General features: G+C 50.4%; 12 protein-coding genes across 12 annotated transcripts; 3 read left to right on the top strand and 9 right to left on the bottom strand.

Moving 5' to 3' along the window:
- Positions 1–226: 226 nt before the first annotated feature.
- On the bottom strand, positions 227–3,473 carry BJX67DRAFT_72162 (putative INO80 chromatin remodeling complex (Ies1)). The gene is made up of 5 exons (XM_071035343.1): positions 2,615–3,473; positions 1,986–2,525; positions 1,881–1,934; positions 1,751–1,792; positions 227–1,698 (listed from the first exon to the last, which is right to left on the bottom strand). Exons 1-5 carry the CDS (start codon positions 3,036–3,038, stop codon positions 395–397), a joined length of 2,364 nt encoding a protein of 787 aa, XP_070886945.1. The 5' UTR covers positions 3,039–3,473; the 3' UTR covers positions 227–394.
- Positions 3,474–4,694: 1,221 nt separating this feature from the next.
- On the bottom strand, positions 4,695–7,184 carry BJX67DRAFT_72291 (DEAD/DEAH box helicase). The gene is made up of 2 exons (XM_071035345.1): positions 6,725–7,184; positions 4,695–6,629 (listed from the first exon to the last, which is right to left on the bottom strand). The coding sequence occupies exons 1-2, from the start codon at positions 6,895–6,897 to the stop codon at positions 4,826–4,828; spliced, it is 1,977 nt and encodes a 658-aa protein (XP_070886944.1). The 5' UTR covers positions 6,898–7,184; the 3' UTR covers positions 4,695–4,825.
- A 1,333-nt stretch (positions 7,185–8,517) lies between these two features.
- On the bottom strand, positions 8,518–9,474 carry BJX67DRAFT_380519 (peptidylprolyl isomerase; the record flags this gene model as incomplete). The annotated part of the gene is made up of 6 exons (XM_071032804.1): positions 8,518–8,716; positions 8,783–8,927; positions 8,990–9,093; positions 9,151–9,167; positions 9,219–9,296; positions 9,370–9,474. 6 exons carry the CDS (start codon positions 9,472–9,474, stop codon positions 8,518–8,520), a joined length of 648 nt encoding a protein of 215 aa, XP_070886943.1.
- A 200-nt stretch (positions 9,475–9,674) lies between these two features.
- BJX67DRAFT_351762 (mitochondrial 37S ribosomal protein uS13m) lies at positions 9,675–10,459 on the top strand. Its single transcript, XM_071028938.1, has 4 exons — positions 9,675–9,812; positions 9,872–9,916; positions 9,978–10,244; positions 10,302–10,459. Exons 1-4 carry the CDS (start codon positions 9,810–9,812, stop codon positions 10,344–10,346), a joined length of 360 nt encoding a protein of 119 aa, XP_070886942.1. The 5' UTR covers positions 9,675–9,809; the 3' UTR covers positions 10,347–10,459.
- On the bottom strand, positions 10,460–12,401 carry BJX67DRAFT_351760 (WD repeat WDR12/YTM1 family ribosome biogenesis protein). The gene is made up of 2 exons (XM_071028937.1): positions 12,021–12,401; positions 10,460–11,950 (listed from the first exon to the last, which is right to left on the bottom strand). Exons 1-2 carry the CDS (start codon positions 12,193–12,195, stop codon positions 10,620–10,622), a joined length of 1,506 nt encoding a protein of 501 aa, XP_070886941.1. The 5' UTR covers positions 12,196–12,401; the 3' UTR covers positions 10,460–10,619.
- A 67-nt stretch (positions 12,402–12,468) lies between these two features.
- BJX67DRAFT_351755 (uncharacterized protein) lies at positions 12,469–15,520 on the bottom strand. Its single transcript, XM_071028936.1, has 4 exons — positions 15,062–15,520; positions 14,485–14,971; positions 13,428–14,430; positions 12,469–13,376 (listed from the first exon to the last, which is right to left on the bottom strand). The coding sequence occupies exons 1-4, from the start codon at positions 15,221–15,223 to the stop codon at positions 12,557–12,559; spliced, it is 2,472 nt and encodes an 823-aa protein (XP_070886940.1). The 5' UTR covers positions 15,224–15,520; the 3' UTR covers positions 12,469–12,556.
- BJX67DRAFT_351754 (putative zinc metalloprotease) lies at positions 15,521–19,552 on the top strand (the record flags this gene model as incomplete). The annotated part of the gene is made up of 3 exons (XM_071028935.1): positions 15,521–16,994; positions 17,051–19,122; positions 19,177–19,552. Coding segments are annotated over exons 1-3 (3,149 nt in total), but the record flags the coding sequence as incomplete, so codon positions are not given.
- BJX67DRAFT_351752 (mitochondrial 54S ribosomal protein bL34m) lies at positions 19,553–20,428 on the bottom strand. Its single transcript, XM_071028934.1, has 2 exons — positions 20,236–20,428; positions 19,553–20,151 (listed from the first exon to the last, which is right to left on the bottom strand). Exons 1-2 carry the CDS (start codon positions 20,298–20,300, stop codon positions 19,824–19,826), a joined length of 393 nt encoding a protein of 130 aa, XP_070886938.1. The 5' UTR covers positions 20,301–20,428; the 3' UTR covers positions 19,553–19,823.
- A 66-nt stretch (positions 20,429–20,494) lies between these two features.
- Positions 20,495–21,296, top strand: BJX67DRAFT_71748 (uncharacterized protein). Its single transcript, XM_071035341.1, has one exon. The coding sequence runs from the start codon at positions 20,718–20,720 to the stop codon at positions 21,222–21,224; it is 507 nt and encodes a 168-aa protein (XP_070886937.1). The 5' UTR covers positions 20,495–20,717; the 3' UTR covers positions 21,225–21,296.
- Positions 21,297–21,355: 59 nt separating this feature from the next.
- On the bottom strand, positions 21,356–23,340 carry BJX67DRAFT_351747 (zinc metalloprotease). The gene is made up of 5 exons (XM_071028933.1): positions 23,138–23,340; positions 22,858–23,040; positions 22,031–22,777; positions 21,775–21,967; positions 21,356–21,719 (listed from the first exon to the last, which is right to left on the bottom strand). Exons 1-5 carry the CDS (start codon positions 23,150–23,152, stop codon positions 21,487–21,489), a joined length of 1,371 nt encoding a protein of 456 aa, XP_070886936.1. The 5' UTR covers positions 23,153–23,340; the 3' UTR covers positions 21,356–21,486.
- Positions 23,341–25,892, bottom strand: BJX67DRAFT_351745 (translation initiation factor eIF2 subunit gamma). The gene is made up of 3 exons (XM_071028932.1): positions 25,036–25,892; positions 23,985–24,971; positions 23,341–23,891 (listed from the first exon to the last, which is right to left on the bottom strand). The coding sequence occupies exons 1-3, from the start codon at positions 25,566–25,568 to the stop codon at positions 23,861–23,863; spliced, it is 1,551 nt and encodes a 516-aa protein (XP_070886935.1). The 5' UTR covers positions 25,569–25,892; the 3' UTR covers positions 23,341–23,860.
- A 1-nt stretch (position 25,893) lies between these two features.
- Positions 25,894–27,734, bottom strand: BJX67DRAFT_351743 (putative 60S ribosome biogenesis protein Mak11). The gene is made up of 2 exons (XM_071028931.1): positions 26,743–27,734; positions 25,894–26,691 (listed from the first exon to the last, which is right to left on the bottom strand). The coding sequence occupies exons 1-2, from the start codon at positions 27,670–27,672 to the stop codon at positions 26,122–26,124; spliced, it is 1,500 nt and encodes a 499-aa protein (XP_070886934.1). The 5' UTR covers positions 27,673–27,734; the 3' UTR covers positions 25,894–26,121.
- Between the last annotated feature and the right edge of the window lie 46 nt (positions 27,735–27,780).

Raw genomic sequence — 27,780 nt, 5'->3', positions numbered from 1 at the left:
CCGAGCAAGGGGTTGTTTCTTTTCGTGCTGTGCTCTCCTGTCTCTTACCATTGCCCATGATTCCAGAGCTGGGAGACGAACATTCGCGGCGGCGGATTCAATATGATGAGTCTCTTTCTATCTTTGGCCTGAATTGAAGCGTAGGATACTGAATACAAGATAATGAGGAGAAATGAAGGAGGAGAACAGAAAAAAGTCATCATGAAATATAGAGTGAATAGGTGAAAGGATAGGCACAAAAAAATGCTTCGAACACCGGAGAGTCCCGAGTTTCGAGAAAATAGAGAAGAAAGAAGACTTGAGATCCCACACATTATGGGCATCTGCGAGAGCCAAAGTACCAGGTCGACGGCGCACGGGCTCCATGATGCTCAGACAACAGCTCGTCCAAGCCTCAAGCCCATCCCGGTCTATCGTCGGCTCCCGAAACCTCACTTGCTGCGTCACGTTCTCCGCCGTCGTGAATAGACGAATTCTCGTCGGCATCGCCCTCCACCTCCATGTCAACATCAGCTTCATCTAGCTCCTCGTCTTCCGCGTCCTCATCTTCTTCATCCGAGGACAAGGCATCCGCGTCCTCATCTCCGTCTCCACCTAGAAAACTGTCATCATAGCCTGGCCCAGCGGAGCGTAATGCCTGAGCTCCTCGGGGCATCGCATCTTCATCGCCACTATTTTCGCCCAGAAGCTCGCGATCAATGTCATCAAGACCCTCAAGACCCTCTTCTCCCTCGATGTCTCCGGCGGCAGGTGACAGGGCTTCATCACGACTAGGTGTGTCCAAGCCAGCGTTATCAGCACTGAGAGTAGCTGATCCCGCGCCTCTACCATCACGCTGATCTTGGCCTGGGTTACCCTTGGAGCGGGACGTCGAAGCCTTTGAGATTGCGCCTGCTGGAGTTGATGCCGCCGCGGCCACCCGAGCGAGCTTGCGCTTCGCATTTCGTTGAGCTCGGGCTCTGCTTCGGGAAGACAGTTTACCTTCGATAACGTCTTCTATGTCCATTGCCTCTTCTCTCGCTTTCTGTCGCTCTTCGCGTTCCTTCTTTCGGTCTCTCCTTGGCCCATTCGCGTTTTCATGGTCCCAGCGATCTAGTCGTCTGGATGCCTTTCGAATTACGGATAAGAAATAGCTTGCACATTCGCCGAAATCCTCTTCTTCCTCTGGATTTGGCAAAATCCCTGCTTTCCCCCAGGATTTCTCGTCATCCGTGTCATAACCATCAGGGAGATTTTGCAGGAGGCGCCCATATCGAGCAAACGGAATTTCGTTCTCCCTCTTTTGACGAAGCACACGATATGCATCACTTTTCCGTTTGGCCAGAATATACTCAATCCGCTGCCGACGATTCCGCTCGACAGCTAACTGGTGTTGCGTAAGGGGCCGGGGTCGTCGACTTGAACCTTGATGATTTGGGGAGGCTTCCGTGATAAACCGATTTAGGACAGGATGACCCGAACCTGGGGGCGCGGGCGAAGCAGCATCGGGCGTTTGCTCGGCCTTAGTCTTTAATACGAGGCGTGGTGAGGGGCCATCCAGGCTGCCAGCTTGGTATCCGTAATCTTCATCCCTAGGCATCTTCACAGTGGATCGAATCGTTCCATCGGGATTTCGGAACTCAATCAGGTCATCGGAGTCTGCCGCTGCCCTGAAGGCTTCCCCTTTGTTGTTGAACTGACGGAGAGAGATTTTGGTGCCTGTAAAGTTTTAGTGACAAGAATCTCACTGCTTCATACTAAAGCAGCTCACCAGGCTCCATCTGCTTCAAGTACTGAAACTCCCAATACGGCACTACGAAGCGAGCGCGTTAGGGAAGAGCTCAACAAGAATGACAACTGGTAAAGAAGAATGAAAATTAGGAAAACTTAGGAAAGCTTACTCTTCTTGGAGCGTTTTGGTGCTCTTGGTGTAGGCTCATCCTCCTCCAGAATCCCTAGAAAGTAGTCAGTGGTAGTTCAAGCTCCGGATATTGACGGTAGCATACGTTTGCGCTCCAGGCGCTTCACCTCCCCGTATTCAATTTCGGATTGAGTGTCAATGTTTTCAGCATTTGCCTGCTCCTCTGTGAGAATCTGAAAAGCGGGGACTTTGACCGGCAAGCCCCCTGTTCCCTCACCCTCAAGACCTGGGCCGAAGGGATTATTAAGAGCAGCTTCACGAGAGAAGTCGCTCTCTAGATACCACCACATCAACCAAAGGAAGGCTTTCGCGCGGCTCTGACTGCTCAATGTGGATCTCATCACAAGATCGAAAAAGTCGCGTGGAGGAAAGAAATGCATCTCGGATACTTTGGGCGCATATTGTGCTAGGACGAAAATCAGGTTGACAGGGTTGGTACGAGGAACTTTTTCCCGTTTGATCTTCTCCAGAGTATTCGGTTGGTCGACATCCTCCGACGCACCCTTGAGGATAGACTTAAGACGAGGAGCATCCTGCAGCTGTTTGTATGCGTTTGGGTCCTGATGCGCTTGTAAGGAGGGAATGGAATGGTAGGTTCGCAGCTGAGCACGCATCTCAGGGAAAACTGCGATAAGATGGGATGAGCATTACATATTTCACTGTTGCGGGGGTAAAAAGGGTATAGACAGGATCAAGTAGACAAAAAGAACGTACAGTTGAGTGTTGTGTTCATTCTCCCAAAGTTGACGAGCAGGCAAACCATGGCCATGCTAATCGCTGCTTGCTTATCGCTTTGAAGCTTGTCCTTAAGGATCTTGCTGGTCTTGCTACTCCTAGCCATGGCATCAATGTAGATATCAGCAAAATCCAGGTTCTTCTGTCCATCAGGCCAGCGGGTAAAGACCGGCGTCTTGTCTTCAAAGACAAGCTTGAGGAACTGATGTTGGATATCTTTGCGCCACAGAGGAATACCATCCTCCTTCTTGAGGTGTCTGATTTTGTTCCCTGAATAGACCGACCCTATCGTTCCATTTGGTTGGCGTCTTGTTCCTACCGTCATATTGTGAATTGGCTGTTCATCGTGCGTTTCGGACTGCGCAAATGAATCGTCTGCGCCGGCAGTTTCGATATCGGCCATCGCGATACCGGGGTCGTGTAGGGGTCAATTCCTCAATAGAGAGATAATGTAGCTGAGATAAGACTGGGACGGGCGTCCGCGAGTTAGAGCTTTTGCCCCGTGCCCTAAGAACGCGAACCGCACTCGATAGAAGTCAAGAAACCCGAGACGGGGAGCTATGATAGTCAAAGAAGTAGGCTGGAATAGTAACGGGATGAGCTTGACGGTTTTAACCGGGTTGAAGATAGCAGCAGGGGAAAGCAGGAAGGGAGGAGAGGAGTAGGTGAAGGATGAGAGAAGGCGGGAGGGAGACGAAGGGTGGAAGGAGACGAAAGAGCTGTGGTGCTTCAGGTGATTTGAGGCTGGGACGCGATTATCGATCCATTCCTGCCAGTGGAATCGTCGGTTGGTGGTCTGAAGTCTCAGGAAATCCGACGAACTGTCCGCTGGACGTTTACTACTAGTAACTGTCATGATTGGTAATCTTGGTAATTTTCACTCCGCTTTGATTGTTGGCTCCACGAGGATCAGTTCTTCAAAAAGGGCGGACTCCTGCCGACCACTTGAGAACTTTGGAGGTTCATGTCTGTCTTTCTCACCTTTTACTTCATCTTGATCGATGGTATTCGAGTCTCGGGCGATCCCACTTCATTACTTTACGAAAACACTCTACACGCACAGAGGAGCATCAAACTTTTCGGGTTAATTTGCGACTAGCTCCTTCTCGACGCCCATATTCTCTGGAAGCAGGGTCGTCTTCGGTATGCCCCTTATAACCTAAACTGCTACTGATATGAGACGATAGATGTCTGCTCACCAGCACAATCACGAGTAGTGCCAGAGCAATGTTCTCATCCTCCACGGATCCGAGTAGTGACCATAACAAAAGAGAGATCCCGATCAATGTCAGCCTCCACAAGACACCTGTGTAGATTTTGGTGGAACCAGTAGCAAGCCAACGCCGGAAACAATGCAAAGAATCCCGTCTCTCTATCACCCATGTGTCATGATTCTCGTGCACCGCTGTTTCATAAACGTAGTGCGAAGAAACCGATACTCGCCGAGGAAGCCCGCAGTTCGTGAAAAGGGAAAATAAAAAGAGAAGAACATAGGAAAGAAAACAAAAACAAAATCGAGAAGGCCCAGGTTCCGTAGAAGTCGACTTCTTTCCCGTAAGCTTTTCACTGCACAAGAAGACAAGACGTAGGTTGGGGAAGGAGGTGTAGCCTCAACAGAAACGCACGGGAGTATGTGTAGAAGAAAAAACCAAAGGCGAGAATAAGAACAACCCCTTGAGAATACCGAAACAGAGAAAAAAATTCTATGGTGTAAGACACGGCCGATGCAGTTGCTGTAGCACCAAGCAGAGGAAAATCATGAAATGCACTTCGCTTCACACGGAAAAGCCGGAAAGCCTGCTCGGCACGCGTCGTCAATCTCCATGTGACCGCCTAAGAACAAAATGGGTATCTGGTAGAAGCGGTCGTAGGAGAAAGCCAACGCAGTCTATGATGTCCATGCAATGCCGACCCGGATACGCTCGATGATTGGTTGATAAAGCCGAGAGTAGTGCGAGGAGTCTGGACCACATCGAAAGCCATGTCTAAAATCAAATAAGAGGAATATCGACGATATTTGCGAAATGCAAGGAAAATAGCAAGTGACACCGCGGGTTTGCTCAAGGGGGTTAAGCGGAGCGACAAAAAGAAACTCAAGTCAAGTCATCGTAGTCATGACAAAGCCGGTACTGAAGAGATATGGCGGGAGGGTCGGCCCTGGCGGCTGTATCAAAGACCACAACGTCTCGTTTACCACCATGAAGAAGGACCAGTGGGCCCAGATGGGTTGCCATAACCGCCACCACTGTAGCCGCCGCCGTAGCCGCCGCCATAAGGCGGAGCTCCATAGCCACCACCATAGCTACCGGCAGGAGCACCGAAGCCACCACCACTGCTGTAGGAAGGAGGACCACCCATGTTTCCGCCCATACGGCGCATGTCACGAGTGGCATTGCCGCCACGACCACGGCCTCCGCGGCCTCCACGACCGCCATAGCCGCTACCTTCACGGGCAATGCTCTCCAGGAAAGACGGAACTTCCTGGTGAGCCTCCTTGAGGAGGTCAATCAAGTCACGCACGACACCACGGTTGCCACGGTTGAAGAAAGCGGTGGCGATACCAGTGTTACCAGCACGACCGGTACGGCCGATGCGGTGGACGTAATCATCAATATCGGTCGGGAGATCGTAATTAATCACGTGTGTGACGTTCGGGATATCGAGACCACGAGCAGCAACGGCAGTGGCGACCAAGATCGGGTAGCGGCCGGAGCGGAACATCTCGAGAGCGCGCTCACGCTCGCGCTGGGTGCGGTCACCATGAATGGCAGTAGCAGGAAAGCGTTGGTTGATAAGGAAATCGGACAGGGCGTCAGCCATACGTTTAGTTTCGACGAAGATAAGCGTAAGGCCAGTAGTGCCGTGGGTGTGGAGAATGTCCAGCAGGACGGAGCGCTTATCGTGATCCTCGACGTATTCCACCTTCTGAGTGATGTTCTCGGAAGTAGATCCTACACGGCCGACGGACAAGAAAACATAATCCTTTAAGAAGTCTCTAGCCAGCATCTGGATATCCCGAGGAAAGGTGGCTGAGAACATGAGAGTCTGGCGCTCATTGACATTAGGCATATCCTCGCCCTCAACGATGCGACGAATCTGGGGCTCGAAACCCATGTCTAACATGCGATCAGCTTCGTCAAGAACCAAATACTTGATGTTGACGAGAGAGATGCGGCCGCGCTCGATGAGATCTACTAGACGACCGGGAGTAGCAACTAGGAGGTCACAGCCACGCTCAATTTGGCGCAGCTGAGAACCAATATCTGCACCACCATACACGACACAAGGGCGGACCCAAGAGCGGTATGCGAACTTGCGGGCCTCGTCAAAGATCTGGGACACTAGCTCACGAGTTGGAGCCAGGATAAGGGATGTCGGGTACGCCTTGCGCTGGCGACCGTAACCGTACTGACCAGCTGCCTGAGCAGGGGCTGCAGCAGGTCCATTCTTATAGGCCTGGGATAGGATGGGGAAAAGGAAACCCCCAGTTTTTCCGGAACCAGTCTGAGCACAAGCCATTAGGTCACGGCCGTTCATCACGATAGGGATCGAATACTTCTGGACAGGGGTGGGGGTCTGGTAGCGAGCGAGTTTGATATTCGAGATAAGATGGTCGTCCAAGGGAGGATTGGTGAATGTGTTCACGGGCTCCGGGACGTCGTGGCCGGATGCTTCAACAGGAATGTCGTCGTAGTTGGCAAAGTTGATTCCAGTGCTTTGCTTTGTGGGATCATTAGGGATACCGAACAATTCGCGCTCTAGACGGGCGTTCGCGGGACCAGGGATATGCTTGCCGTCACGCCACTGGCCATCTCCAGAGCCTCGGGCTGAGGCACCAGCGTAGCCGCCTCCATGACCTGGGTTTCCGTAAGCATCTGGGTTAAAGGACGGGCGAGCGCCTTCAGTGGGTTTCCAGCTGGTATTACCATTGGGACCGCGGGGACTGAAATCAGGAGCGTTGGCGTTGGCCCAGTTGCCACCACGAGGGCCTCCTCTGAGATGAACCACAAGAGTCAGCGATTGTAATTCTCAAAGCCAAACGGCGTGCAAGGCCCTATTAATGTGATCGGACAAATCTAATGCACGTACCTGGGGGCACCAAAGGGAGGAGCTGCGGCTTCCGCATTTGCACCAACCTGGCGCTGACGGAGATGTGGAGGGATATACGCAGCGCGGCCACCACCTGGAGGATTACCCCCAGGCGCAGGTGCATGCTGAGATTCGTTGATAGTAAGGCCGCCCATGTTTAAGCCGTCGGCCATTTTTGCGATTTTTGACAAGCTAATAAAACCACCGCAGGTAAGCCTAAAGGCGTCGTGGAAGCAGACGGGGGCCTAGCTGGAACGAACGTGAGATGCAGAAAGTGATTTCTTCCAAAGGTGGATCAGCTCTTGCTCAGAATGAGTTGGTAAAGACGTTGCAGGAGTTCTCACAGTTTAGTACAAGGAGAAATGAGAGCGAAAGACGATTCAGTGGAATTGTATTGAGAAGTAGGACACAGGAATCGACAGGTGGATGAGTGACACAGCAAGAGAAAGCGTTAATGAGAGAAAACAAGGTGATCTCCCAGATCTAACCCTCTATTAAGTGCAACAAGGAGGGAGGAAGGAAAACCACTAAAGAGGGAGATAGTATGGAGGTTGAGACTTGAAAGGGGAAAGGGAATTTTAGTATGAGGGTTGGAGGAGAAGAAGGGGGTTGAAGAAGGAGGATGAAGAGGGAGGAAGAAAAGTGGAAGTAACAAGGTTTGTGGGCGAAGAGGCAAGAAAAAGGCTTAGTCCGCAACTGTCAGTCAAGCAGACGCTGTATCATTAAATTACCGCCCACGAAATATGGTATGACTGGATGGCAAGGCTGGGAGTTTCTCTTCTGGCTCTCCTGTTCTACTGGTCCCACGGGTTGCGAAGAAAATTGCCTTCTCAGGACGGGATTCCTGCCAGTGGTGACTGGTAATGATGAAATTTTTTTTCGCTCCAGGCTCAGGCCTTTCTTTGACCATGAACAGCGAAGGCAAAAAGACAGAAAAATTGATGTCCACCGCCAAAAAAGCGGACTGCCAATGAAAACGCCCGAGACTCAAGGGCTGGCCACACGTTTCCTTCGAAGCTTGACTGCGTGGTTCTCCAGATCTTGGTAGGGTCTTTCACGGCAAGGATTCAAATGCTGCACGCGAAATATCCATCTTGACTGTTATTGTGTGGGAGCGGGGATTATCACGACCCTTTCAGACCCTTTTCAAAGAGGACAGAAGACCGCCGACGATGGCTCCATGATACCTGCCTCTCCGCCCCCACTTTAGCACAGAATGCGAGACTGTACACTGTGTAACACGGAGGAGCGCCAACCAAGTATCAGCGTCAGAGAATCAAGATTCGACACCGAGCCTGAACTCCGGTCGATGTACCTTGCACGGGCTTGCCACCTTTGATATGCCAAAGCATATCATGTGACTCGGTTTGCCACAGCCTCAGTACTCCCCAGAACCAGGGTGCAGTCTCGATCCTCGGTTAAACCAAGAGGTCGCGTTCTGAATAGACATGAGAGGAAGAAAGTCGGGACGAGTATCTGGAGAAGCATGGCCCTTTGTCGACCATTGCGCTACGGAGGCGTATTAGATGGTATGAAGAACGTTGTACCATTGAATGCTCTTTTGTTCTTCCTTCTAGGCTCTAAGCTTGCTTTTGTTCCTCACCAAGAGCACAACAACAACAATAACCACCACAAACATAATGACCCTCGGGAACAATGAAGAGTGACCTGAACTAAATGGAGCAGCTGCCGCTTCAGACCATTCAGACGGCTTGTTGGTCGGTAAGACTTTCATTATCACAACCCATCAGCATCGGGCCTTTTGTATGGCGGGTATGGGAGCCGGGACTAATCTATAGTTCCTCGTGGCTACCTTTCTTCTCCTCTTCCTCCGCGCCGGAATCAGCCTCAACTTCCAGCTCACCACTCTTCACAACCTTAACAGGTTTTGTTGGTCTGTCCTGAGCACCCTTGGGGACGTTCTCGATCTTCTCAACTATATCGTAGCCCTCGAGGACCTCGCCAAACACAACATGCTTTCCATCAAGCCAACTACAGGGGTATAGTCAGTAACTTGACCGTGTTTCAAAGCGAATAAGACAAAATCCGGAGACATACGAAGTAACTGCAGTGGTGATGAAGAACTGGGAGCCATTGGTGTCCTTGCCGGCGTTGGCCATGCTCAGAACTCCCTTTTTGGTGTGCCTCAGCTTGAAGTTCTCATCCTCGAACTTGTTGCCGTAAATAGACTTTCCTCCGGTACCTTGTCCCATCCTTAGCACCCACGGTTTGCGGCTCGTTGGAGCATATGCATCATCTTCTTACCATCTCCCTTGGTGAAGTCTCCTCCCTGAATCATGAATCCCTTGATTACACGGTGGAAGGTAGATCCTTCATAACCGAAGCCTTTCTCGCCGGTAGCAAGAGCACTTGAGGAAAACTATAAGTCACGACTATATGGCGGTCATCATTGCAGGGAGCCGTACCGGAAGTTCTCAGCCGTCTAGGGCACAAATTAGCTTCTAAGTAGGGAAAGCATATCTCGGGCGATTACCTTGGGAACAGTCTTGCCATACAATCCCAGTACAATTCGGCCTAGAGGCTCATCGCCATGTTCAATATCAAAGTAAACCTATTGATTTCATTTTCGTAAGCGATCCGGGTTCACACTAGCACAAAGTGACGTGTGAGAGGAGTCAGTTCACCTTGTTTGTGATCTTGGGTCCGCGGGGCTCACTGGCCTGGGCTAGAGCTATCCCGACGGCAAGAACCAAGAAGAAAGACAAGAAAAGGTTCTTGAAGCTCGCCATTGTTTGCAATTCCTCAATCTTTCTGTGATGATGGGTTGAGGGGGCTGGAAGATGAAACGTGGAGGCCAGCTTGCGTTATCGGGAGCTATTCCGTCTCGGGGAAGGGCTCTCTGTAATTCTAATTCTGAGTAATCGTAATATACCGAAACTTTCCAGGAGAGTCAGGGATTCGCAAGGCTAAGTCCCACTCAGGTATTCCAAAAAATACTCATCATGATACCGGAAAAACATTGTTACATTATCGATTTTCTTGCTCCGCTTCAGCATCGCTTGGAGACAGACGGGCATTCGAAATGCATTCTGTACAAAGGTCCTAGACGACAACAGTAATCAAAATGGTGGGTCCAGTCTCAATCGCGGTGGTGTACTCGGAGTAGCTGGCTAACAATGGTTTCAGGTCTTCATATTAGGAGTCAACTTCCCCGAGCGCAATCTCGTCAAGGTAACAGCTCGCATAAACCTCGATATTCGAACTCCTCTAACGTAAATGGCCATGGCAATAGAAAGCTCTTCAGAGTTTCTTTGGAATTGGCAACGATACCTCTGCGCGCCTTCTTGCCCGCTTCCACATCCACCCAACTTGCAAAGTCGGCGAATTAGCGAACAAACAGGTCCTTGATCTTACAGCCGCGCTATCGGATATGAAAATCGAGAACGACCTCCGCAGGCAGATTCTTGAAGATATCAAGCGATTGAAGGAAACAGGAACAATTCGTGGTCGACGCCACGCCCTGGGCCTGCCGGTTAGAGGACAGAGAACGAGAACACAGGTGGGTTTATATACGCTCTTCGTTGGGCTACGAGTCGTTCTAATCTCGTTGCTATAGATTAAAACTGCAATCAAACTTAACCGTATAGAGCGAAGACTTTAAGTGTGCTCCCGGGATATCTGGGTCGTTCCGGTGGTTAGTTTTCTGTGAGGGCATGGCATCGCGTTGTACGTAAACGTATTTAATTGGAAGACTGGTTCCCCTATAAGTTTATGATATGTACAAGATAGTATTGGAAGCGCGTTTCACGACTATTATTGCCCCTGCTCTACGAAATATTCCTTGCTCTGCGACTCAGACCCGGTTCTTGAAGCCGAAGGTCAAACTTTTCCAAACTTACATGGCGCCTGAACTAATATATGCAACCACAAGATGCTAGGAAGAAGACAATACATCCCCGCGGTTGACCTGAATTCGTTTATCCTCGCCAGCGCTCAAAAGACCGACTTCTCGGTCCCAGCACACGCTGAAAACCTTGACACCCTCTCCACCCACACGCTTGCTATTTGTCTTGCTGTCTTCCTCTAAGCTTCTCCGTGAGATAGAATATACGCTGTCACCAACGGCTGCGCCTTTGTCTGTTTTCGTCGCGCGTAGATCCCAGATTCGGCACGTACCATCGTGGCTGCCGCTAACAAGCCCATACGTACTGTTAGGGTCACGGGCAAGCGTGACGACAGCATTTGTGTGGCCCCGGAGCGTCATGGCAGAAATGGTGGTTGCTGATGCGCGAGGGTCTATGAGAGTGATGTGGCGTGCAGATGTTCCGGTGGCAAGGAGGTGGTGGTCAGGCAGGTGCTCAAGTGAGAGAAGAGAATGAGACGTTATTCGGGTATCCACAAGATTTGCGGTGACGAGATCCCACGTGCGTAGCGAATGATCCCAGGAGGCCGAGTAGCCCACTGTCGAGTCATTGGCGTCAAATATCGCGGCTGAAACTGGTGCGGTATGGGAGGATAAAAGTGCTAATGGACCGCGCTGTGAGACGCTCACAGGTGTGTTCAATTTTCTCCTCTTGGACATCCTCGACCCGGCTGAGGGGAGAAGGGTCTCAGGGGCGGCTGGAGCGTCTGATTTCTTGGTCGACCAGAACCCTACGCTGTGGTCCGCCGAGGAAGAGAGGATGCGATTTGAGGGTGCGTGTATGGCTAAAGAGTTGATTCCTGATTTGTGGCCGTAGAGTTCAAGTTGAGGTGCAATCTTCCCCGAAAATCCATCACGGCTCTCGGAATACTTCCATAAACGTACTGTTCGATCGAGCCCCGCAGATACGATCGAATTTGGAGAAACGAATTTGGCGGCTTTGATGGATGAGGTATGCCCACCGTCGGTTGGTGACGGTGACATTGCGATCACTTGAGAAGACATATTCCATACTCGCAATAGGCCATCGTAGCTTCCAGAGAGGATCCGTTCTTGATGCTGAGATCTAGAACTCGAGTCTGCCGAAGCGAGCGAAGATGCAGACAGTACGTCGACTGCGCTAACCCAATCATCATGCTCAAAAGAGGCGATATGCAACGGAGGTATCAAGGCTCGGACGTATTCGATCTCCAGAGTAGTTTCCGATGATATTCCGTTAGCCGTCAGGTACTCGTCAATCGATGTTCGGAGGAATGCTCCGTTGATAAGGAATTCGAATGGAATCGGCTTGTCATTCCCCAGAAGATTGTTTACCAGCGTCGAGAGGGCATATCGCCTCAAACCTATTTTTTAAAAACATGAGCATCTTCGCCTCTCATACAAAGCGCGATCTGGGTTCGAAAGGGTACGGACCGGTGGGAACAAGAATTGGACCTGTGTTGTCAGGTAGCGCAAGCTCTTCATGTTGGCTGGTGAGTTGGACGCGCACTTGTCTCTGGGCGGCCTGATGCGAGCCCGTCGCCAAATCTTGACCGTTATTCATTTTCAGACCATTAGTTTGGGGAGTAAGCGGCAATTTTAAGTTCATTCGCAAGAAGAGACTCAAAAAATCCCACTTTTTTGGATGGAAAAAATTACGGTAGGCGGTGCGGCCACTTGTGCTAAGTGCGGAAGATTGTATGACTTCCCGTGGAATCTGCTCGTGATGGCCCAGGGTTGCGCCGTTGAATGCGCTACCAAAAACCTTACGTGACCTTCTTGTTGAAATTCTGAAGCAATAGAAGTCTATTTGATGTGTGTAAGAAACTAAGTCCTAGATGGACCAGAGACTGCTACTTATAGTCATACAGACAAAGAGACATGTGGAAGGTTCCAGCTATCCACAGATTGTGAAGTTCCAACATATAAAGGACTCAAAGGTCCAGCATATTTCAACACTTCTATATACATCATCGACCTCTTGATACCCTCTTAATCTCCGCAATTGCCTTGCGCCGGTATTCGGATTCTGCGAAAAGCGCCTCAATGAGGTCCACGACTTCGTCCACTGAGAACTCTAGAGACAACTCTCCCTCCACCCAGAGGAATTTGATATCAGCCAGAGAGCTTTCCAGGATATTGACCAAATACTGAAACTTCAGCCAATTTCGCACATAAACTGCTGTCATGGGCACAGGCTCAACGTTGTCCGAATTCTCCGGCAGAAACAGTTCTTCTAGCCTTGATAATTGAGTGCAGAATGAGACGAGCTTCTGAGACTGAGACTCAGATATGTCACCCAGGTCCACGATGTCAAGGATGATTTTGTTAATTACAGTCGAAACCAGGGAGCCGATTGCTTGGAGCAGCGCTGAATGTGAGAGGATCGGTTGCCACTCAGCGTAAACGTCTCGTACCCTGTCCACGGTTGCGCTTACAGCGTTTTCGCACTCTCCAAGGAAAGGCTGTTCCGAGCATTGGCTAAACCCCTGCGCGCCGTCGAGCAAGTCCGTAACAATTATTCGCTGAGTTTGCATTTCTTTGCTGTAGGCCAGTTTACCAAACTTCTCGAGGGCTTCAACATCGGCATGAAGCCTGGGAAGCTGGTTTTCGTTTGCGACTTCACGCACCCGCTCCGCAAGATATAGGCTGTCGTTATACAGATACATCTGACCGAAATTGAGTTTAAGACTGTAAAACGATGACGCTGTTGCTTTGAACATGGCGAGGACCAGCGTGGGGAGAGCAAGGAGGCCAGCCCCGGAGGAAGATACGAGGGTACCAGAATGTCTGGGAGGTCTGTTAGCTGAAACCAGTCCGCTCGGCCGAACTGAGACATACACAGGTTGTGAAATGGCTTTAGAGTCTGCAACCTGTTTCCAGATAATGCGAAGAATGGAATCGGGTACATCCGTAATCGTATAATGCTCTTTCAACGTTATTTCCCTGGGTTCATTCTCGGGGGCGGATTCGCTATATTTAATCGATTCCACGGCTGTGACGACTTTCCTCGGCTCAGTATTTTCCGGCGGGTGTTCATCATCATCTTCGCCCCAGCCCCAAGCGTCTTCGGCGCCGTCATCATCATCGTCAGCGCCTGGCGTTTTTTCGACCTTTGTGTCGTTTGAGTCGTCCACATCGTCGTCCAAGCCCCAGGCGCTGGTATCCTCATCCTCATCATTTTGAAGTTCTTCTTTCTCATCCTCCCAACCAGCGTCCCAGTCGTCTGAAGCTGAATTATCTAGTATTACTTCATCCGACATAATGACTTTCCTCTTTTCGATTCTCTCTACCTGCCGGGAGTCGCCCTTACTGGCATCAAGGACTTTGCGAACCTGATCCAGGGCGTGGACTCTCCGTCTAGTTAGCCATAAGCGAGGGGCTTGATTGACCCAGGAGACAAGTTCCTCTTGGCCATGCCAATCCATAGACTCTATGGACTTAGTGAACTCGATAATATGCTGGAGCAAAGCTTCAAACCCGCTTAGCTCATCAAGTTCAGTGGGTATTGAAGATGATAGCCAGTGGGAAATTATCTTCGATGAGACGGCGGGGATGAATGAGTCCGAAAGTGGGGTTAGGATAGATGCAGGCAGAGATCGGTGGAGGAAATTAAAAACGTTCGTTATGCGTTCCAGAACTGCTTCAACTGAGGCCGGAGATGGCTGGGGGTTGACATAAATTGACGACCCATTAGTCCAGATTTCATGACTGTAACCATCCTTGTCAGGAAGTAAAATCGGATCTATAACCATCAAGAACAAGTCCTTCTGAAATTTTTCGTTTGCTGCCGTAAGCTCACGCAGGCGAGCCAGAGCAGAGATTGTCTCTTCCAGAGCACCCCCTAGTCATCCCTTAGTAGTGTATCTTCAGGTGAGAGCCGATTGGGGTTGCTTACTGGAGACAGCCAATTTGCCCTCCTTGTGGTCAAGCCCTAGGTGTTTGCTCCAGCGGCTATGAAGTGACTCCACGAGATCTTGTCGCAGCGCAGCGACATTTTGCAAGATTACTTTCCTGACATTGGTGTTCTTAAAGCCGATGTCTTGATGTATTGCATGTTCGACCGCTTCGAGGGTTTCAATTGCGGCGGCGACTTTCCCGTCCTGGCAAAGCTTTCGTGTGGCCTGGAGCTGTTCATATAGATTTTGGACCTCCTCTAATGCATTCGTCACTGCCTGGTTAAATACGATTTCTTTCTCCACTAACTCAACCACCGCTGCTGCGTCCTGGACCTTCAATTCCAACGGTCTGGTGTTCTCATGCTGTTTGACAATTTCCCGCGCAGTGAGCCTGGAGCGTTCGAGGTCTGCGTGAAGCTGTCTCGCTTGCGATATCCAATTATCGACATCGAAGTCGTTTTCTCGACTTAGCGAGTTTATTTCGGCCTGCCCACGGGTAAGATTAGCACAAGCTCAGCAACTCATACATAAAATTCTGAAGTCGGGGTTGTAGCTCGCTTTAACCGCTTTACTTACTTCCACGTGGTCTCGCTCTTGAGTAATGAGCTCCAATTCTTTGGAAAGGGCTGTAAGCGGGAATTCGGCAGCGACAACGTTTTCTGGCTCTGGGTATGTACCCTCCGTCGCAAAGTCCAGCACTGCCTTGCAAATCTCCTGCTCCGACGGCTGACTGTGCATTTTGAATCGTGTCCTCCACCGAGATCCCGACTGCCCCGAGCAGCGTGGGCGACTGCGTACGGGGAGCGATAGATCTGAGTGTGCAGATTATTAGTCGGAATACGCACAGATCTAACACTGAGTCCCCGATCTAAGTCGGGACAATTACTTTTCCAAGATTGTCGACCGACATCAACATGAGGGGAAGAAACAAGCCTTGGGCCATGTGACTCTGCAGTTGCACTCACCGCCTTCTTGCATTGGCGCCAAAGGCGTGTGGATTTTGTGCCTCATGGAGGACTTCTGAATATTTAATTAAGGGGAAGCTTTTTGCACGCAGAAATCTAGGGAGGTCTATTCCCCGATTTTTTTGAAGTGACTATATTCCCATATTTGCTGGGATGGTGGTCTGGATGAAGCCCAGGACCTCAGCTGTACTCCACAACGTCCCAGCCCAAGGACAAAAACCCCATCCACCCCGTTCGTGACGGCGGAATAACCACCAAGCTCAAGCCAAACCTGTCGTGTTGGCTCACTTTACGCCACTAAGATTTGCTTCGAGGCCGTTGACTCAATCCATGTGAGTATGCTCCCTGACAGGCGAGATATCTCCCACCGTTACCTACTTTACACGGTGGGTGAAGTCATTGAGATTTAGTGTCTTTTATTCGTGCGCGTCTGTCATCTAGCCTTCTATGCTGAGTGGAATCTTGAACACCCCTTCGTAACTCCGGGTCTTCATGTTAACTGAATTCGAATCCGAGGTCCCAATTTAGTTCCGTAAATTGGCATCAGTTCCCGCACCGAATAACTGACGTTCATCTTATCTAGAATCTCTCTATCTAAACTGTCTACGGCGCCTGGGTTAGTGTCGCAAGGCCCTCAGTATCACACGCCAGAATGCCTGCAATCCGAACGAGCCACTTTAAACAACTCCAGAGATTCAAACCGGACTACTCGCCTAGCGAATTCGTCCAATATGAGTCGCAAAGAACTGGGATGAGGGTGGTTGTCATTGACCAGAAAGGTCCCAAAGTGAACGGATATTTCGTCCTGGCAACAGAGATCCTTGATGACTCGGGGGCTCCTCATACACTGGAACATCTGGTATTCATGGGATCTCGAAATTACAGGTACAAAGGGTTCCTCGACAAGCTGGCCACGCGGCTCTACTCGAATACCAACGCTTGGACAGCCACAGACCACACGGCGTATACATTGGACACGGCGGGATGGGAAGCCTTTTCACGGATGCTGCCCGTTTACCTAGAGCACGTCGTCGTTCCAACCCTGACCGATGAAGGCTGCTACACCGAGGTCCACCACATCGATGGTACAGGCAATGACGCCGGAGTTGTATACTCAGAGATGCAGGGAGTTCAAAATAATGCTGCTGAGCTTATTGACTTGGCCGCAAGGCGACTCACTTATCCCGAAGGTGTAGGTTTCCGCTACGAGACTGGTGGCATGATGGAACAGCTACGTGTGCTCACGGCTGAGAGGATCAGAGCGTTCCACCGTGAAATGTACCAGCCTAGGAACTTGTGCTTGATCATTACGGGTGAAGTAGACCACGCAGACTTGGTGAAGAGATTAGACCGGTTCGAGGATACCATCCTTGATGTCATCCCAAGCCCGGATTCACCGTTCAAGCGGCCTTGGGTTGATTCGATGCAAGCTCCCCCATTGTTGCGGTCCGTCGTCAAGACCGTAGAGTTTCCTGAGGAGGATGAATCATATGGGGAGCTAGAGATCCGTTTCCTGGGCCCCGATTGCACTGACCCAGTACAAAGTATGTTGTCCGGAAGTCGTATCAGTTCTTGTGGATGAGTGCTAATAGTCTCATAGCTGGCGCTCTTAATGTTGCCTTATTATACCTGGCTGGATCGTCTGCGTCTCTCTTGGACAACATTCTCGTGGAGAAAGAGGAACTCGCAACTGGTGTATACTATGCAACATCAGATCGCCCTAGCCTTGCCATTCAATTCACTCTAACTAGTGTGGAGACAGAGAAGCTTGCTCAAGTTGAGAAACGATTTTTCGAAGTGCTGCGTGATGCAATGAGCAAGGATCTTGACATGAAGTATCTACACGAATGCATCGATCGCCAAAGGCGGACCTGGAAGTTCTCCGCCGAAAGCTCGGCGTCCTCGCTTGCAGAATATGTCATTTCAGACTTCCTCTTTGGAAAAAGGGATGGGTCAACTTTGCTTGACGTTGCGTCTTTGAAAGAATACGATGTCCTAGAAAAGTGGACACAGGAAGATTGGCGCGGGTTCATAAAAAAATGGATATCCGATGCTCCTCATATTTCCATCCTTGGGACGCCATCTTCAAAAATGTCTGAGACCCTAAAGAAGGAAGAAGAGGCTCGAGTTACAGCGCAAAAGAAACAGCTCGGGGACGAAGGATTGAAGAAGTTAGCCGAAAAGCTTGAAAGGGCAAAGGCTGAGAACGACAAGGAGATTCCCAAGGAAATGCTCGAAGAATTCCAGATACCGGGGATAGAATCGATTCACTTCATAGAGACCACGACCGCGAGATCCGGAGCAGCTTTGCGGCTCGGCCGCCAGGACAACAAAATCCAGCGAATTGCGGATGCCGATGGAACAGATTTACCGGTGTTCATTCACTTTGAGCACATTCCTAGCAGCTTTGTCCAACTGTATCTTCTCATCTCAGCAGAGTCCGTGCCTGTAGAGCTGCGTCCCTTGCTTTCCGTGTTCACCGAAGCGTTCTTCAACCTACCCGTCAAGCGTGACGGCAAGACCATCACCTTTGAGCAGGTGGTTGTAGAGCTGGAACGCGACACTGTTGGGTACACCATGGAGACAGCCAGAGGCCTAGGCAATACAGAAATGCTGCGCATCTCATTCAAAGTCGAGCTAGGAAAGTACAGCACAGCGATCGCTTGGTTGCAAGAGCTCTCTTGGAACTCGATCTTTGATATTGAAAGGCTCCGAACAATCACAAGCAGGCTTCTCTCTGACGTTCCCGATGCGAAGCGTAGTGGCGATGACATGATGGCCGCCGTGCACGTTATGGTTCACTATGCGGCCGAGTCCATTGTCCGCGCGCGAAGCACTTTGGTGAAAGCACGGTATCTTAAGAGAATCAAGCGGCAGTTGGCAGAAGAGCCGGAGGCCGTAGTGGCGCGTATGGAGGAGATCCGAAAGGCTCTCTTCCAATTCGAAAACATCCGAATCCTAGTCATAGCCGATCTTGAAAAGCTTCCTCACCTGGTCTCGACCTGGAAGCCGTTCGCTGAGCGATTAGGTACCAGCGACTCCCTCAAGCCCATCACAGCTAGGAGGCCACTCTTGAGTCCGGCCGGTCAAAGGCCGGGTGGGGAGGCTTATGTGGTCCCCATGCCAACCATCGATTCGTCCTTTGCCTATGCGACTGCGCGGGGCCTTGATTCGTACGATGACCCCAAACTCCCTGCCCTCTTAGTAGCGATTGCATATATGAACGCCGTTGAAGGACCTCTCTGGGTCGCTGTTCGCGGCAAAGGACTGGCATATGGCACGAACTTCGCGTATAATATTGACACAGGCTTCGTCAACTTTGACGTCTACCGTTCACCGAATGCTCACAAAGCGTTCGAATCCAGTAAAGACATCGTGCAAGCCCATATCTCCGGAGATGCACCCTTCGACCCACTGATGCTTGAGGGTGCGATCAGTAGCATCGTTGTTACATTTGCAAACGAGCAAATCACCGCTACAAATGCGGCCCAGGGGAGCTTCATCCGACAAGTCGTGCGGGCTTTACCCAGCAACTACAAGGAAAGGATTCTTAAGGCAGTCCGGGATATCAGCGTTGAGGATGTCAGGAAGGCCTTGCAGGAGATCATCCTCCCTTTGTTCGCTCCAGAGACGGCGAACATTGTAGTTACCTGCGCCACTGTACTTGAGGAGGTATGGCACCAATCACTATGCAATACATCACAGCTGGATACTAACGGACATTAGGCAATTGTAAAGGGTCTGAGGGAGTCCAGATTCTCTCCGAAAGTCCAACCGCTTAAAGACTTTGAGGATGACTACGGCCTGAAGGTTGGTGACGACGAGAGTGACGACCAAGATGATGACGAAGAACTTGATGATGACGACGATGACGACGATGAATCTCCATCGGATGATGGATCTGATGATGAGTGATGCTTTACGACTTGGGGCGATACTGGTTTGGTATGGGATAATTCTCTGTATAGAGCAAAAGCATCTCCGTAGAGGGTCGCAGGATTGATAGACGGGGGAGCTTGAACTTGTTATACAGTATCAAATAGCCAAGGTAGGGAAATATTAATGGCCAAATTCGTGGGGCTGTGAATAGTTCTATGGTGGCTCCGCTGCGCTTCAGGAAATTTCCCGCATGAATCTATAATTGCCTGGTATCTATATCTGCATATTGTACAAAGAAAACAATTATGGCCCCTCATATCTTCTAGAGACAGCCCTCAGCCAACTCGATCTCTCTTTTTTCACCCAGCGGCATCACTGGATAGTGCTGCCGTGACAGCTCCGTAATCCGGGAATCGTAGATTTTCAACCCACTTCCAACCAAAAACTACCTACCCATCCAACTCTCCGGGTAAGAAATACACGGGGAAAAGAAATCACCAACTAAGCGTCTTCCTCCCCCTCGCCCGCCGCCGCGCAATGATCTTCCTCCCAGATCTCGACCTCACTCTTGCCAGAAATCCATGGCGGCGCTTCTGCACACGCCGCGACGGGTTGTACGTGTTGCGTTTTCCAGCCAGCGATACACTCGCTGAGAAGGAGCGGATTTGTTGAGGTTGAGTTGAGGTCGGTGGGATGCGTGAGAGGATTGATTGGGTGAGGCCATGGGTTGGCCTCCTACCGGCTGCTGTGGTTTCGCTTGCGAGGGAGAAGGGGTGGAATTGTGAGCGGAGGTGAGATATGATGGGAGTTGCAGGAGCTTGTCTGACAAGGAGGAGTGTACTATTAGTATGGTATTTCAATTGTTGAACGAGAAGGGAGAGATATTGACGTGGTCTGGGGACGTACTTGGTTATTGACGATGCGGCTGTCCTGAGCGAGGAAGGAATAGCCCTGCAATGGAGGCAGAGCATTGTGGATCGGAAGCGTAGGAGTGAGCTCTCTGAAATTGGGAATTCAAGGATAGGTGTTCGAATTGTGTTTTGTGAGGCGGCAGGGGTGATGGGTCCAAGATTGTTGGTCTTCACAGCATCTCTCTTCGAGTTGGAGTGTCAAAATTCAGCGATCAACTGCGGCCGGCGCTGGAGTGCACGTGCCACCTCCGACATCGACTTTTTTTGGCGAAAGATACCAGACCCAAGATAGCTACTCATTCCAGAGCGAATTTTTTTTTGAAATGCTGGATTGAGGGCTTTCCATCCGCCGATACCCTTCTCATTCGTGACCGCCATTACGCCATCCGCGTTTACTCTGATTTCAGACCTTAAACAACCTAAGCGTCGCAGCGAACAACAATTCAGAAGTACAGGGTGAAAATATAATCTGCCGAAATGTCCGGTCCAGATCCAACTCCCCTCCCTCACACAACGATCCTCAGCACCAAGCATATCCCCCAACCGACAGCGCACGACTTCCTAGGCGCCTACCTCGACCGCGCAACCACAGACCCAGCATTGCAACCAAATGCCGGAATAGGCGAGCACGGCCCTGTCTCGAGAACAACGGCCGCCGCGCCGAATATAATCCTGCACAATCTGAAGCGCGTGCAGGCGGGATTGGCTGGGGAGGTGTTGGGGAGGGACTTGGCGCTTGCGAAGATGAAAGAGGGTGCGCCGGCACAGAATGGAGGAGAAGGAGCGTGGGAAGATAAAAAGCAGTTTGAACAGGAACAGGAGTTGGTGCAGGTAGTTGCTGAAGGGGAGGACGGGATGGATCTTGATGGGGATGCGGGGGAGGGAGATGTGACTGGGGCTGTGGATAAGGAGGAAAGGAAGAGGAGGAAGAAGGAGCGAAGGAAGGCCGAGAAGAAGGCGAAATTGAAGGGGAAAGATGAGTAGATTGCTTCCTTCCATGGTTCACTGTCTTATTGGGGCTTGTTCATGTTCAGGGACAAAAAAGCATACTGGCGCATTCAGTTACAATAGATTTTAGGGCTCATTTGTATTCAGATCCATTGCATTTAACAATGCATCTGTTCTAACTCAATTTACTTTGACGGGTAGAAATAAAGTGTGGTTCTCAAATCTTGTCTTTCTTGATATCATCGCCGAACCAAAAACAAGAGGAATGGTTTTGATCAGTTTCTGATCCTGCAACCATTCACAGTTCCCTGTCAGCAGCCTTGACTGGCTTTTCACTGTCTTCTTCCTTGAATTCCGTGACCTTTCCACCCTTCCAGTTAAGTGCCTTGAGTCTCTCCGGAAGAATCGGATGAGAATAGTGATAGCTAGCATACACCCAGTCCGCATCCATGGTGCTCAGGTTCTGAATCTGGAGCTTGAGAAGGGATTGGGAAAGTTCCTCCGAGAAACCGAGTTTCACTGCAAATGCATCTTGATACCTGTCAGGATTCATCGGAATTGGCGATACAGGGGAGAAATCACATACCGGCTTCAAACTCGAATTTGCGGCTCAGGATGTTCATGAGGAGCTTGACAACAGCATCCATCGGCGCAAGCGCGTCCGAGAACAGGAGGAATCCGATCATAATGGGTTGTTCGTGGTGGAAACCGAAGGATTGGTACAAGGATCTGTTGTTCACAAACGCCGAAAAGAGAGCGAAAATGTAGAACATGTGGAACTGACATCGAAGTAAGCCGCTACTGTTCATCTGTTAACGACGCCGGGATAATTAGAGACATACCTGAGCAATACCGAAGAGCTTGGTAGTGTGGCTAAGGCTCCAATGACCCAACTCGTGGCTTAGGACGGCAACAACTTCCTGGGGCTCGCTCTTCTCAATCAGGGTATCGTAGATCACAATATGCTTCTTCCAAGGGAGACCGTAGAAGTAGGCATTACTGTGTGCACTCCGCTTGCTGCCATCAATTACGTGCAGTTCGTGGAGAGGGAAGTTCAGCTTCTTGGCGAGATTCTCGACGCCTGTTTTGATGGGGCCAGGCTCAAGAGGGGATAGTTTGTTGAACAGGGGTAGAATGACGATCGGGTAGATAGTAATAGCGAAGATTTGGACGAAGACACCAAACAGCCAGAGGTAATAGAAGAACGAGTTACCAGTCTTTTGGACAATCTTGAGCACGGCGCTAATGATAGGCGTGCCGAGAACGATACCCAGCATCTGACCCTTCAGCATGTCCGTAACCCAGAGCTTGACCGTTTGCTTGTTGAAGCCGAACTTCTCCTCAAGGACGAAGGTGTTGTAGTACGAAATCGGTAACGAAAGGACGGTGGAGATTAGGTTGAATCCAAAAATGAACAGGAGCGTCTGGGAAATTTCACCCTGGAACCGGTCGGGGAGGTATCGTGCCAACAGCAGCCCACTGACTCCCCATAGCTTGGGAAGGACATCGCCATAGATGAACCCAAGGTTCTGAATTTGACTGTATAAACCGGAGATAAAACCAAATTTCGCTTTCGCGCGACCGTATGCCTAGAAGAACAAGGGGACATAAGTGAACCAATCGTCAAAATCATTTGGTGATAGTTAAAAAGCCTGAAGTAGACGCTTACCTGACTTTGATCATAAACCTTTTGAGACACTTCGGCTTCCAGGACCTTTGGGGGTTTAGTTCGCTGTAAAACTTTGTATTGACGGAAGGACAGGAGCCCTTCAAGAATGAACTGGCCAAGGGAAAATCCAACGAGCACGTTCTTCCAAGGGAAGAGGGGACGGTCCAGAAGACGCGCCAGTTGCTACAAGCCACACGATTGTCAGCAAACACCCAGACTTTTGAACAGAAGTTACCAATGGGGATCGGCTCCGTCGTGTAATTACTACATTGAGACTCACATCGAGAATATACATCGTTGATCTCGCAGCACAGCAAGAAACGAGAGTTGACAGGCGCTGCGTCGTGGTCTTGAAGGAGCAAAGGACAGCTTGGGGCTTGGAGCAGTCGATGGTGACTAAGAAAGCGCGTTGCAGATCGTTCGCAGCGAACGATTCAATGCTGGGGCAGTCCTGCACAATCTTGTCTTGAGATAGAATCTCCTGCTTACGAGCTCTGGGAATAACTGGTACAAAACTTGCTAAAGACTGTGGTTAAATAGCTCTGAGCCTGTATTGAAGAGTCGTCTAACTGTCCATACAAGTCGGAATCAAAAATGCCATAGTCACGATAATAAACAAGTTTTTGCCCTCCCCAACCAGAACTGCGTCATAACACTCGTCAAGACGTGGCGGTTTCTACTTTATCTTGTCTCTTGTCCCTTAATCGACCAGCATCCCCCGCTAGAAGCCTGGCGCCTTCTTTTCTCGGACCCTCGACGGTCGATCTGCATTGGGGAACCCCATGTTCTCGAGGTGTTCGAAGCTCCAGTAGGTGGAACAGGTGACGATCGGACCATCCCGCGTTCTCTACTCAAAGACGATGCCTGTTTGCTCATTATCACCCGCAGCTCCTCTCCTTTTTTTGAAGTCGACCACTAGGATTCACTGGTTGAGACATATCTCAATCTCCCACAATCCCCTCCCGAGTGGGCTGACTTGAGCTGGACACTAACTGCCCTTAGTCTAGTTCACAATCGGCTCGAGGGTGTTACCACTATTACAGTTAGCCAGTTAGTCTCTTCACGTCCAGGTATACATGCGGGAGAAGGACGGAAACCCAGAATACGGGAAGGAGGTCAGATCTTACGCTACAATGTTGGCCCAACCGATCAGACGCCAGTGTTTGTCGATTCTTCGACTGATAGCAATCTTCTCACCAATCTCGGTGCAAGCCGGGCTGGTCAAGCTCAGCTTAGCAGCATCCGCCTTCACATTAATCACCTTTGCTCCAGTTGCCGTGGAACCGATGTTGACCATGAGAACCTCGTTCTTAGCTAACTTCGCAACCTTAGCCTGCTTGCCGTCCGCAGTCTTGACACCCAGAAGCCGGCGTAGGAGGAAGTAGTTGACTTCCAGCTCTGTGTAGATAGCGGGCAGACGCCCACGGTGCCCCAGGACGAACCCAACCAGGCGATCAGCACGGCACAAAGTTGGGTCGACGCGTGTACCAACGCCAATCAAACCACCGGGAACAGCGAATTTCAAGTCGTTATGTTCAGCGAAGAGCGATACGACGCGAGAGAAGATAGGACGACATTGAATCTTGCCATTCTCATCCTTGGTGACGAGACCTGGCCGGATTTCGATTTCGTCATCCAACTTCAACACACCAGTCAAGATGGAGCCACCAGCAACACCACCCTTCAGCTCATCAATCTCTGCTCCAGGTTTGTTCACGTCGAAGGATCTGATAACAATCATGTGAGGCGAGGCCGTGAAATCACGAACAGGAACGGGAATATGTGAGACCAGGTACTCGTTGACGGCATCAATGTTGTACTTAAGCTGTGCAGAGATGGGAATGATGGGAGAACCGTCGGCAACGGTACCACGGATGAATTTCAGAATCGATTGGTAATGCTGCAAGGCTCCGTCCTCCCTCATCAGGTCCACCTTATTTTGAAGGATGATGATGTGACTAAGTTTCATGATTTCGATGGCAGCCAAGTGCTCCGATGTCTGGGGTTGGGGGCAAGTTTCGTTCCCGGCAATCAACAGAAGAGCGGCGTCCATAACGGCAGCACCTGACAACATGGTACTCATGAGAATATCGTGACCAGGACAGTCAACAAACCTGTGGTGGATTGTGGTTAGCTCACAGATCACCCACTCTAACCGAGGCCACCGGGACAACATACGAAACGTGCCTCAACAGGCGGTAGTGGCCGGCACATCCATCCCTCTCGCAGGGCGGATCGACCTCCTTCTCGCTCTTATAACTCTTGTAACATGTTGGTCGCGGGCAAGCGGGGTTGTCGCACTTGTAGATTTTGGCATTGGCGTAACCCAGCTTGATAGTAATGTTTCGCTCCAGTTCATTCTTGAATCGGACTGTTTGAACCTCTGAAATAGCTTTCACCACCGTTGACTTTCCGTGAGCGACGTGTCCAATAGTGCCGATGTTGATAGTGGCCTGGCGGGCGATAATTTCGGGCGACAGAGGAGTTAATGTCGACAGGTCGAGGGTCTCTGGGTTTGGCTGTTCCGGAAGCTCGGGTCGTTTCGGCTGAGAGGAAACGGGTATAGAGCCTGGCTTCTTCAGCACCGACTTAAGGGGCTTCTCCTCATGGTCGAGAGGCTCTTGGTCTTCAACGTCGTCATGGCCATTGGCATCAATGATAGGGGAGCCGGGCTGGGACTCCTCATCTGAAAAATCGCCGTTGGTAGCCATATTTGCTCTTGATGATTGATTCGCGGGCAAAGGAGGGTATAATGAAGTGGTATTGCAGCGGTCGAGGGGGTGAGAGGAGTGTTCGATGAAATTTGCTGTCTTTGCAAAGGACAGCGAAGATATGATCTTTTGGCCTGTACCAAGTTTAGTGGGGTTGGAATTTGTGCAGTGGAGAGCGAGTAGGCGGTGGGTGGCGGCAGTTGGGCGCTCTTTTGCTATCCAGATTCGACTTGTCGTGGCTTCTCTTTGCTTGCAAGTGGTGCTGGGAGGACCGGTTATCTTTTAAGACAATCTTAGAGTGTTTTCTTGATGCCTCATAATCTCATGGATATTGAAGGGTTGCTGCTCGTTGTCCTGCCTCTCGTATATTCGTCTACGTGGGTGTGACTCAGATTATATTTTTCCATTCCGCTCAGGGTTGGCTATGAACGGTTGAACTCGGAAAGGGAACTGGTCAAACCTTGTAATGTCGAGCCTCACAGGTTGCCATTATTGGTTTATACTCTTTCAAAAAGTCGGCTATATGTAACGTTCCAGCATCGAACTCTTATTCTTAGTCACTCTCTTCGCTGCTCGACCCTGTCTCACTCTCTCCGTGGGACGACTCGTCCAGATCCTCGAGTGTAGAAGGATCTTCGGCCGGCATCATGACAAAAGCCTTGAGGCAAGTGATTCGGTTCCCCGTTTCATAGGAATTTAGGAGCCTGCCCACTTGAAGGCCCTTCGCGTCGCTGGTGTGCTTGGTGCCGCTCTGGCACAGATCCGCTCCGAGTAACCGCCAGGCACGAACAACACCCTCGCTATTCGCCGTAACCACCACAAAATCATCACTCTTGGCTCCTGGTTGTCCTTTTAGACTCAGGGTTTCAAAGTCTTTCACTCTGCCTGGGAAGCCTTGAGATTTGCCTCCGAGTTGAGCAACTGGCTCAGCGTAAGGAATTGACGAATCATCACTTTCGTCCGGCACTCGAAGCTTTTTGGTCGAGTAGAATATTACTCTACCATCTTCTGTCGAGACAGCGACCAGTTCGCCATCCTCCTCCAAAGCACCCACCGAAACGTACTTGACCTGATGTAGCTTGCTTCTGGGACTGGGAAATATCCTGCAAGTGGGGGTCGAGTCCTGGAGACTAGTTAGCCCGACCATGTTTTGCTGTTGGGTTAGGCAACTTACAATTCCAAACACAACGACACCCCATTCAAAGACCACTGCAAACTCTTCTCCTGCCGAGTTCCACACGATCTTCCTCCCTTCCCCGGTGCTCCATTTCCCTTCCTTCACGCTTTGCAAGAGATCCTTGGTAAAGTTCAAGACCCCAGCTTTCTTCCCCGTAACAAGGTTCCATAGTCGCATGCACCTCTCTCCTTTCCCAACACTGAGCATTAGCTTCATACTGGGATGTACGGCGAAGTCATTGATGCCTGAAGGAGAGGCTCCCGGAGGCGCAGTATCCCCGCTAGGCCGACCTTGGACCTTTGGACGAGGAGCTCTGATAGTAGAGACTACCGTCAAGTCTCTGGTCTTGTTAACAGATATGGTATTGTCCTCCGCGGATACTAAAAGTTTTGAGCGTGAAGGGAAATTTAGAGATGTGATAGGAGCAGAATGGTGAAGCAGAGCTCCGAGTTCTCGGTTCTTGGGATTTTCTAGAACCTTGTTCCCGGCGAGTGTAGGAATGGTCGGGTAGTGCTTGTTCACTATCGGTGGAGCTGCAGATAGTGTATAGAGGTTGACACGTTCATCGGTGCCCCCACTGGCCAGCATGACTTTCGGAGGTTCTTGAGATTCATGATTTGGTAGAGGGGACAGGGCCAAGCATTTTATTGCAGAGGAATGGGCCTCAAATAAGAATGTATCCACAAATTGAACGATGGGAGAGCCATCGGAAGTGACGTTTGCGTCATCTATTGCAAAGTTGGAAATCGATGCAGTGAAGCCATGCAGGACTCGTTCATACGATCCGGTGATGATTTGCAATGTGGTAGCAGCAGCGGCGACGTGCTGGGAAGCAGAGGATTGGTCCTGCTTCGACAATTTAGCAAATTTTGACGGTTGTGCTGGCTGGGCTTCTTTGGCCACCGGATCTCTCTTGCGTTTTGTCATCTCTGAGCCTGTATTTGACAAGGAAGGGTGAATCAATAGTTGTCTGTTGTCGACTCCGAAGCGTCGAAAAGCAACCAACTTTTTTTTTCTGCCAGACAACTATCTCCA

Source organism: Aspergillus lucknowensis (assembly GCF_044049455.1).
Source record: "Aspergillus lucknowensis strain CBS 449.75 chromosome Unknown BJX67scaffold_16, whole genome shotgun sequence".
Taxonomy (NCBI): domain Eukaryota; kingdom Fungi; phylum Ascomycota; class Eurotiomycetes; order Eurotiales; family Aspergillaceae; genus Aspergillus; species Aspergillus lucknowensis.
The sequence above is the reverse complement of the archived record's forward strand: the minus strand, read 5'-3'. Positions and strand labels throughout refer to the sequence as shown.

Coding starts and splice junctions, on each gene's coding strand:
- BJX67DRAFT_351745 (XM_071028932.1), bottom strand. CDS start 25,568: ATGGCTACCAACGGCGATTTTTCAGATGAGGAGTCCCAGCCCGGCTCC. Junction 24,972..25,035: donor CGCCTGTTGAGGCACGTTTC/GTATGTTGTCCC, acceptor AATCCACCACAG/GTTTGTTGACTGTCCTGGTC. Junction 23,892..23,984: donor GGTTGGGCCAACATTGTAGC/GTAAGATCTGAC, acceptor TAACTGTAATAG/TGGTAACACCCTCGAGCCGA.
- BJX67DRAFT_351747 (XM_071028933.1), bottom strand. Junction 21,968..22,030: donor AGCTCTTCGGTATTGCTCAG/GTATGTCTCTAA, acceptor CTTCGATGTCAG/TTCCACATGTTCTACATTTT. Junction 21,720..21,774: donor CAAATTCGAGTTTGAAGCCG/GTATGTGATTTC, acceptor ACAGGTATCAAG/ATGCATTTGCAGTGAAACTC.
- BJX67DRAFT_72162 (XM_071035343.1), bottom strand. CDS start 3,038: ATGGCCGATATCGAAACTGCCGGCGCAGACGATTCATTTGCGCAGTCC. Junction 1,793..1,880: donor ACCAAAACGCTCCAAGAAGA/GTAAGCTTTCCT, acceptor CTCGCTTCGTAG/TGCCGTATTGGGAGTTTCAG. Junction 1,699..1,750: donor CTTGAAGCAGATGGAGCCTG/GTGAGCTGCTTT, acceptor AAAACTTTACAG/GCACCAAAATCTCTCTCCGT.
- BJX67DRAFT_72291 (XM_071035345.1), bottom strand. CDS start 6,897: ATGGCCGACGGCTTAAACATGGGCGGCCTTACTATCAACGAATCTCAG. Junction 6,630..6,724: donor CCTCCCTTTGGTGCCCCCAG/GTACGTGCATTA, acceptor GGTTCATCTCAG/AGGAGGCCCTCGTGGTGGCA.
- BJX67DRAFT_351760 (XM_071028937.1), bottom strand. CDS start 12,195: ATGAACTTAAAATTGCCGCTTACTCCCCAAACTAATGGTCTGAAAATG. Junction 11,951..12,020: donor TCCAATTCTTGTTCCCACCG/GTCCGTACCCTT, acceptor TTTAAAAAATAG/GTTTGAGGCGATATGCCCTC.
- BJX67DRAFT_351752 (XM_071028934.1), bottom strand. CDS start 20,300: ATGCTCTGCCTCCATTGCAGGGCTATTCCTTCCTCGCTCAGGACAGCC. Junction 20,152..20,235: donor GCCGCATCGTCAATAACCAA/GTACGTCCCCAG, acceptor CCTCCTTGTCAG/ACAAGCTCCTGCAACTCCCA.
- BJX67DRAFT_71748 (XM_071035341.1), top strand. CDS start 20,718: ATGTCCGGTCCAGATCCAACTCCCCTCCCTCACACAACGATCCTCAGC.
- BJX67DRAFT_351755 (XM_071028936.1), bottom strand. CDS start 15,223: ATGCACAGTCAGCCGTCGGAGCAGGAGATTTGCAAGGCAGTGCTGGAC. Junction 14,431..14,484: donor GGGCAAATTGGCTGTCTCCA/GTAAGCAACCCC, acceptor AGGGATGACTAG/GGGGTGCTCTGGAAGAGACA. Junction 13,377..13,427: donor AAAGCCATTTCACAACCTGT/GTATGTCTCAGT, acceptor CAGACCTCCCAG/ACATTCTGGTACCCTCGTAT.
- BJX67DRAFT_351762 (XM_071028938.1), top strand. Junction 9,917..9,977: donor CCGAGCGCAATCTCGTCAAG/GTAACAGCTCGC, acceptor CCATGGCAATAG/AAAGCTCTTCAGAGTTTCTT. Junction 10,245..10,301: donor GACAGAGAACGAGAACACAG/GTGGGTTTATAT, acceptor TCGTTGCTATAG/ATTAAAACTGCAATCAAACT.
- BJX67DRAFT_351743 (XM_071028931.1), bottom strand. CDS start 27,672: ATGACAAAACGCAAGAGAGATCCGGTGGCCAAAGAAGCCCAGCCAGCA. Junction 26,692..26,742: donor GTGTCGTTGTGTTTGGAATT/GTAAGTTGCCTA, acceptor ACTAGTCTCCAG/GACTCGACCCCCACTTGCAG.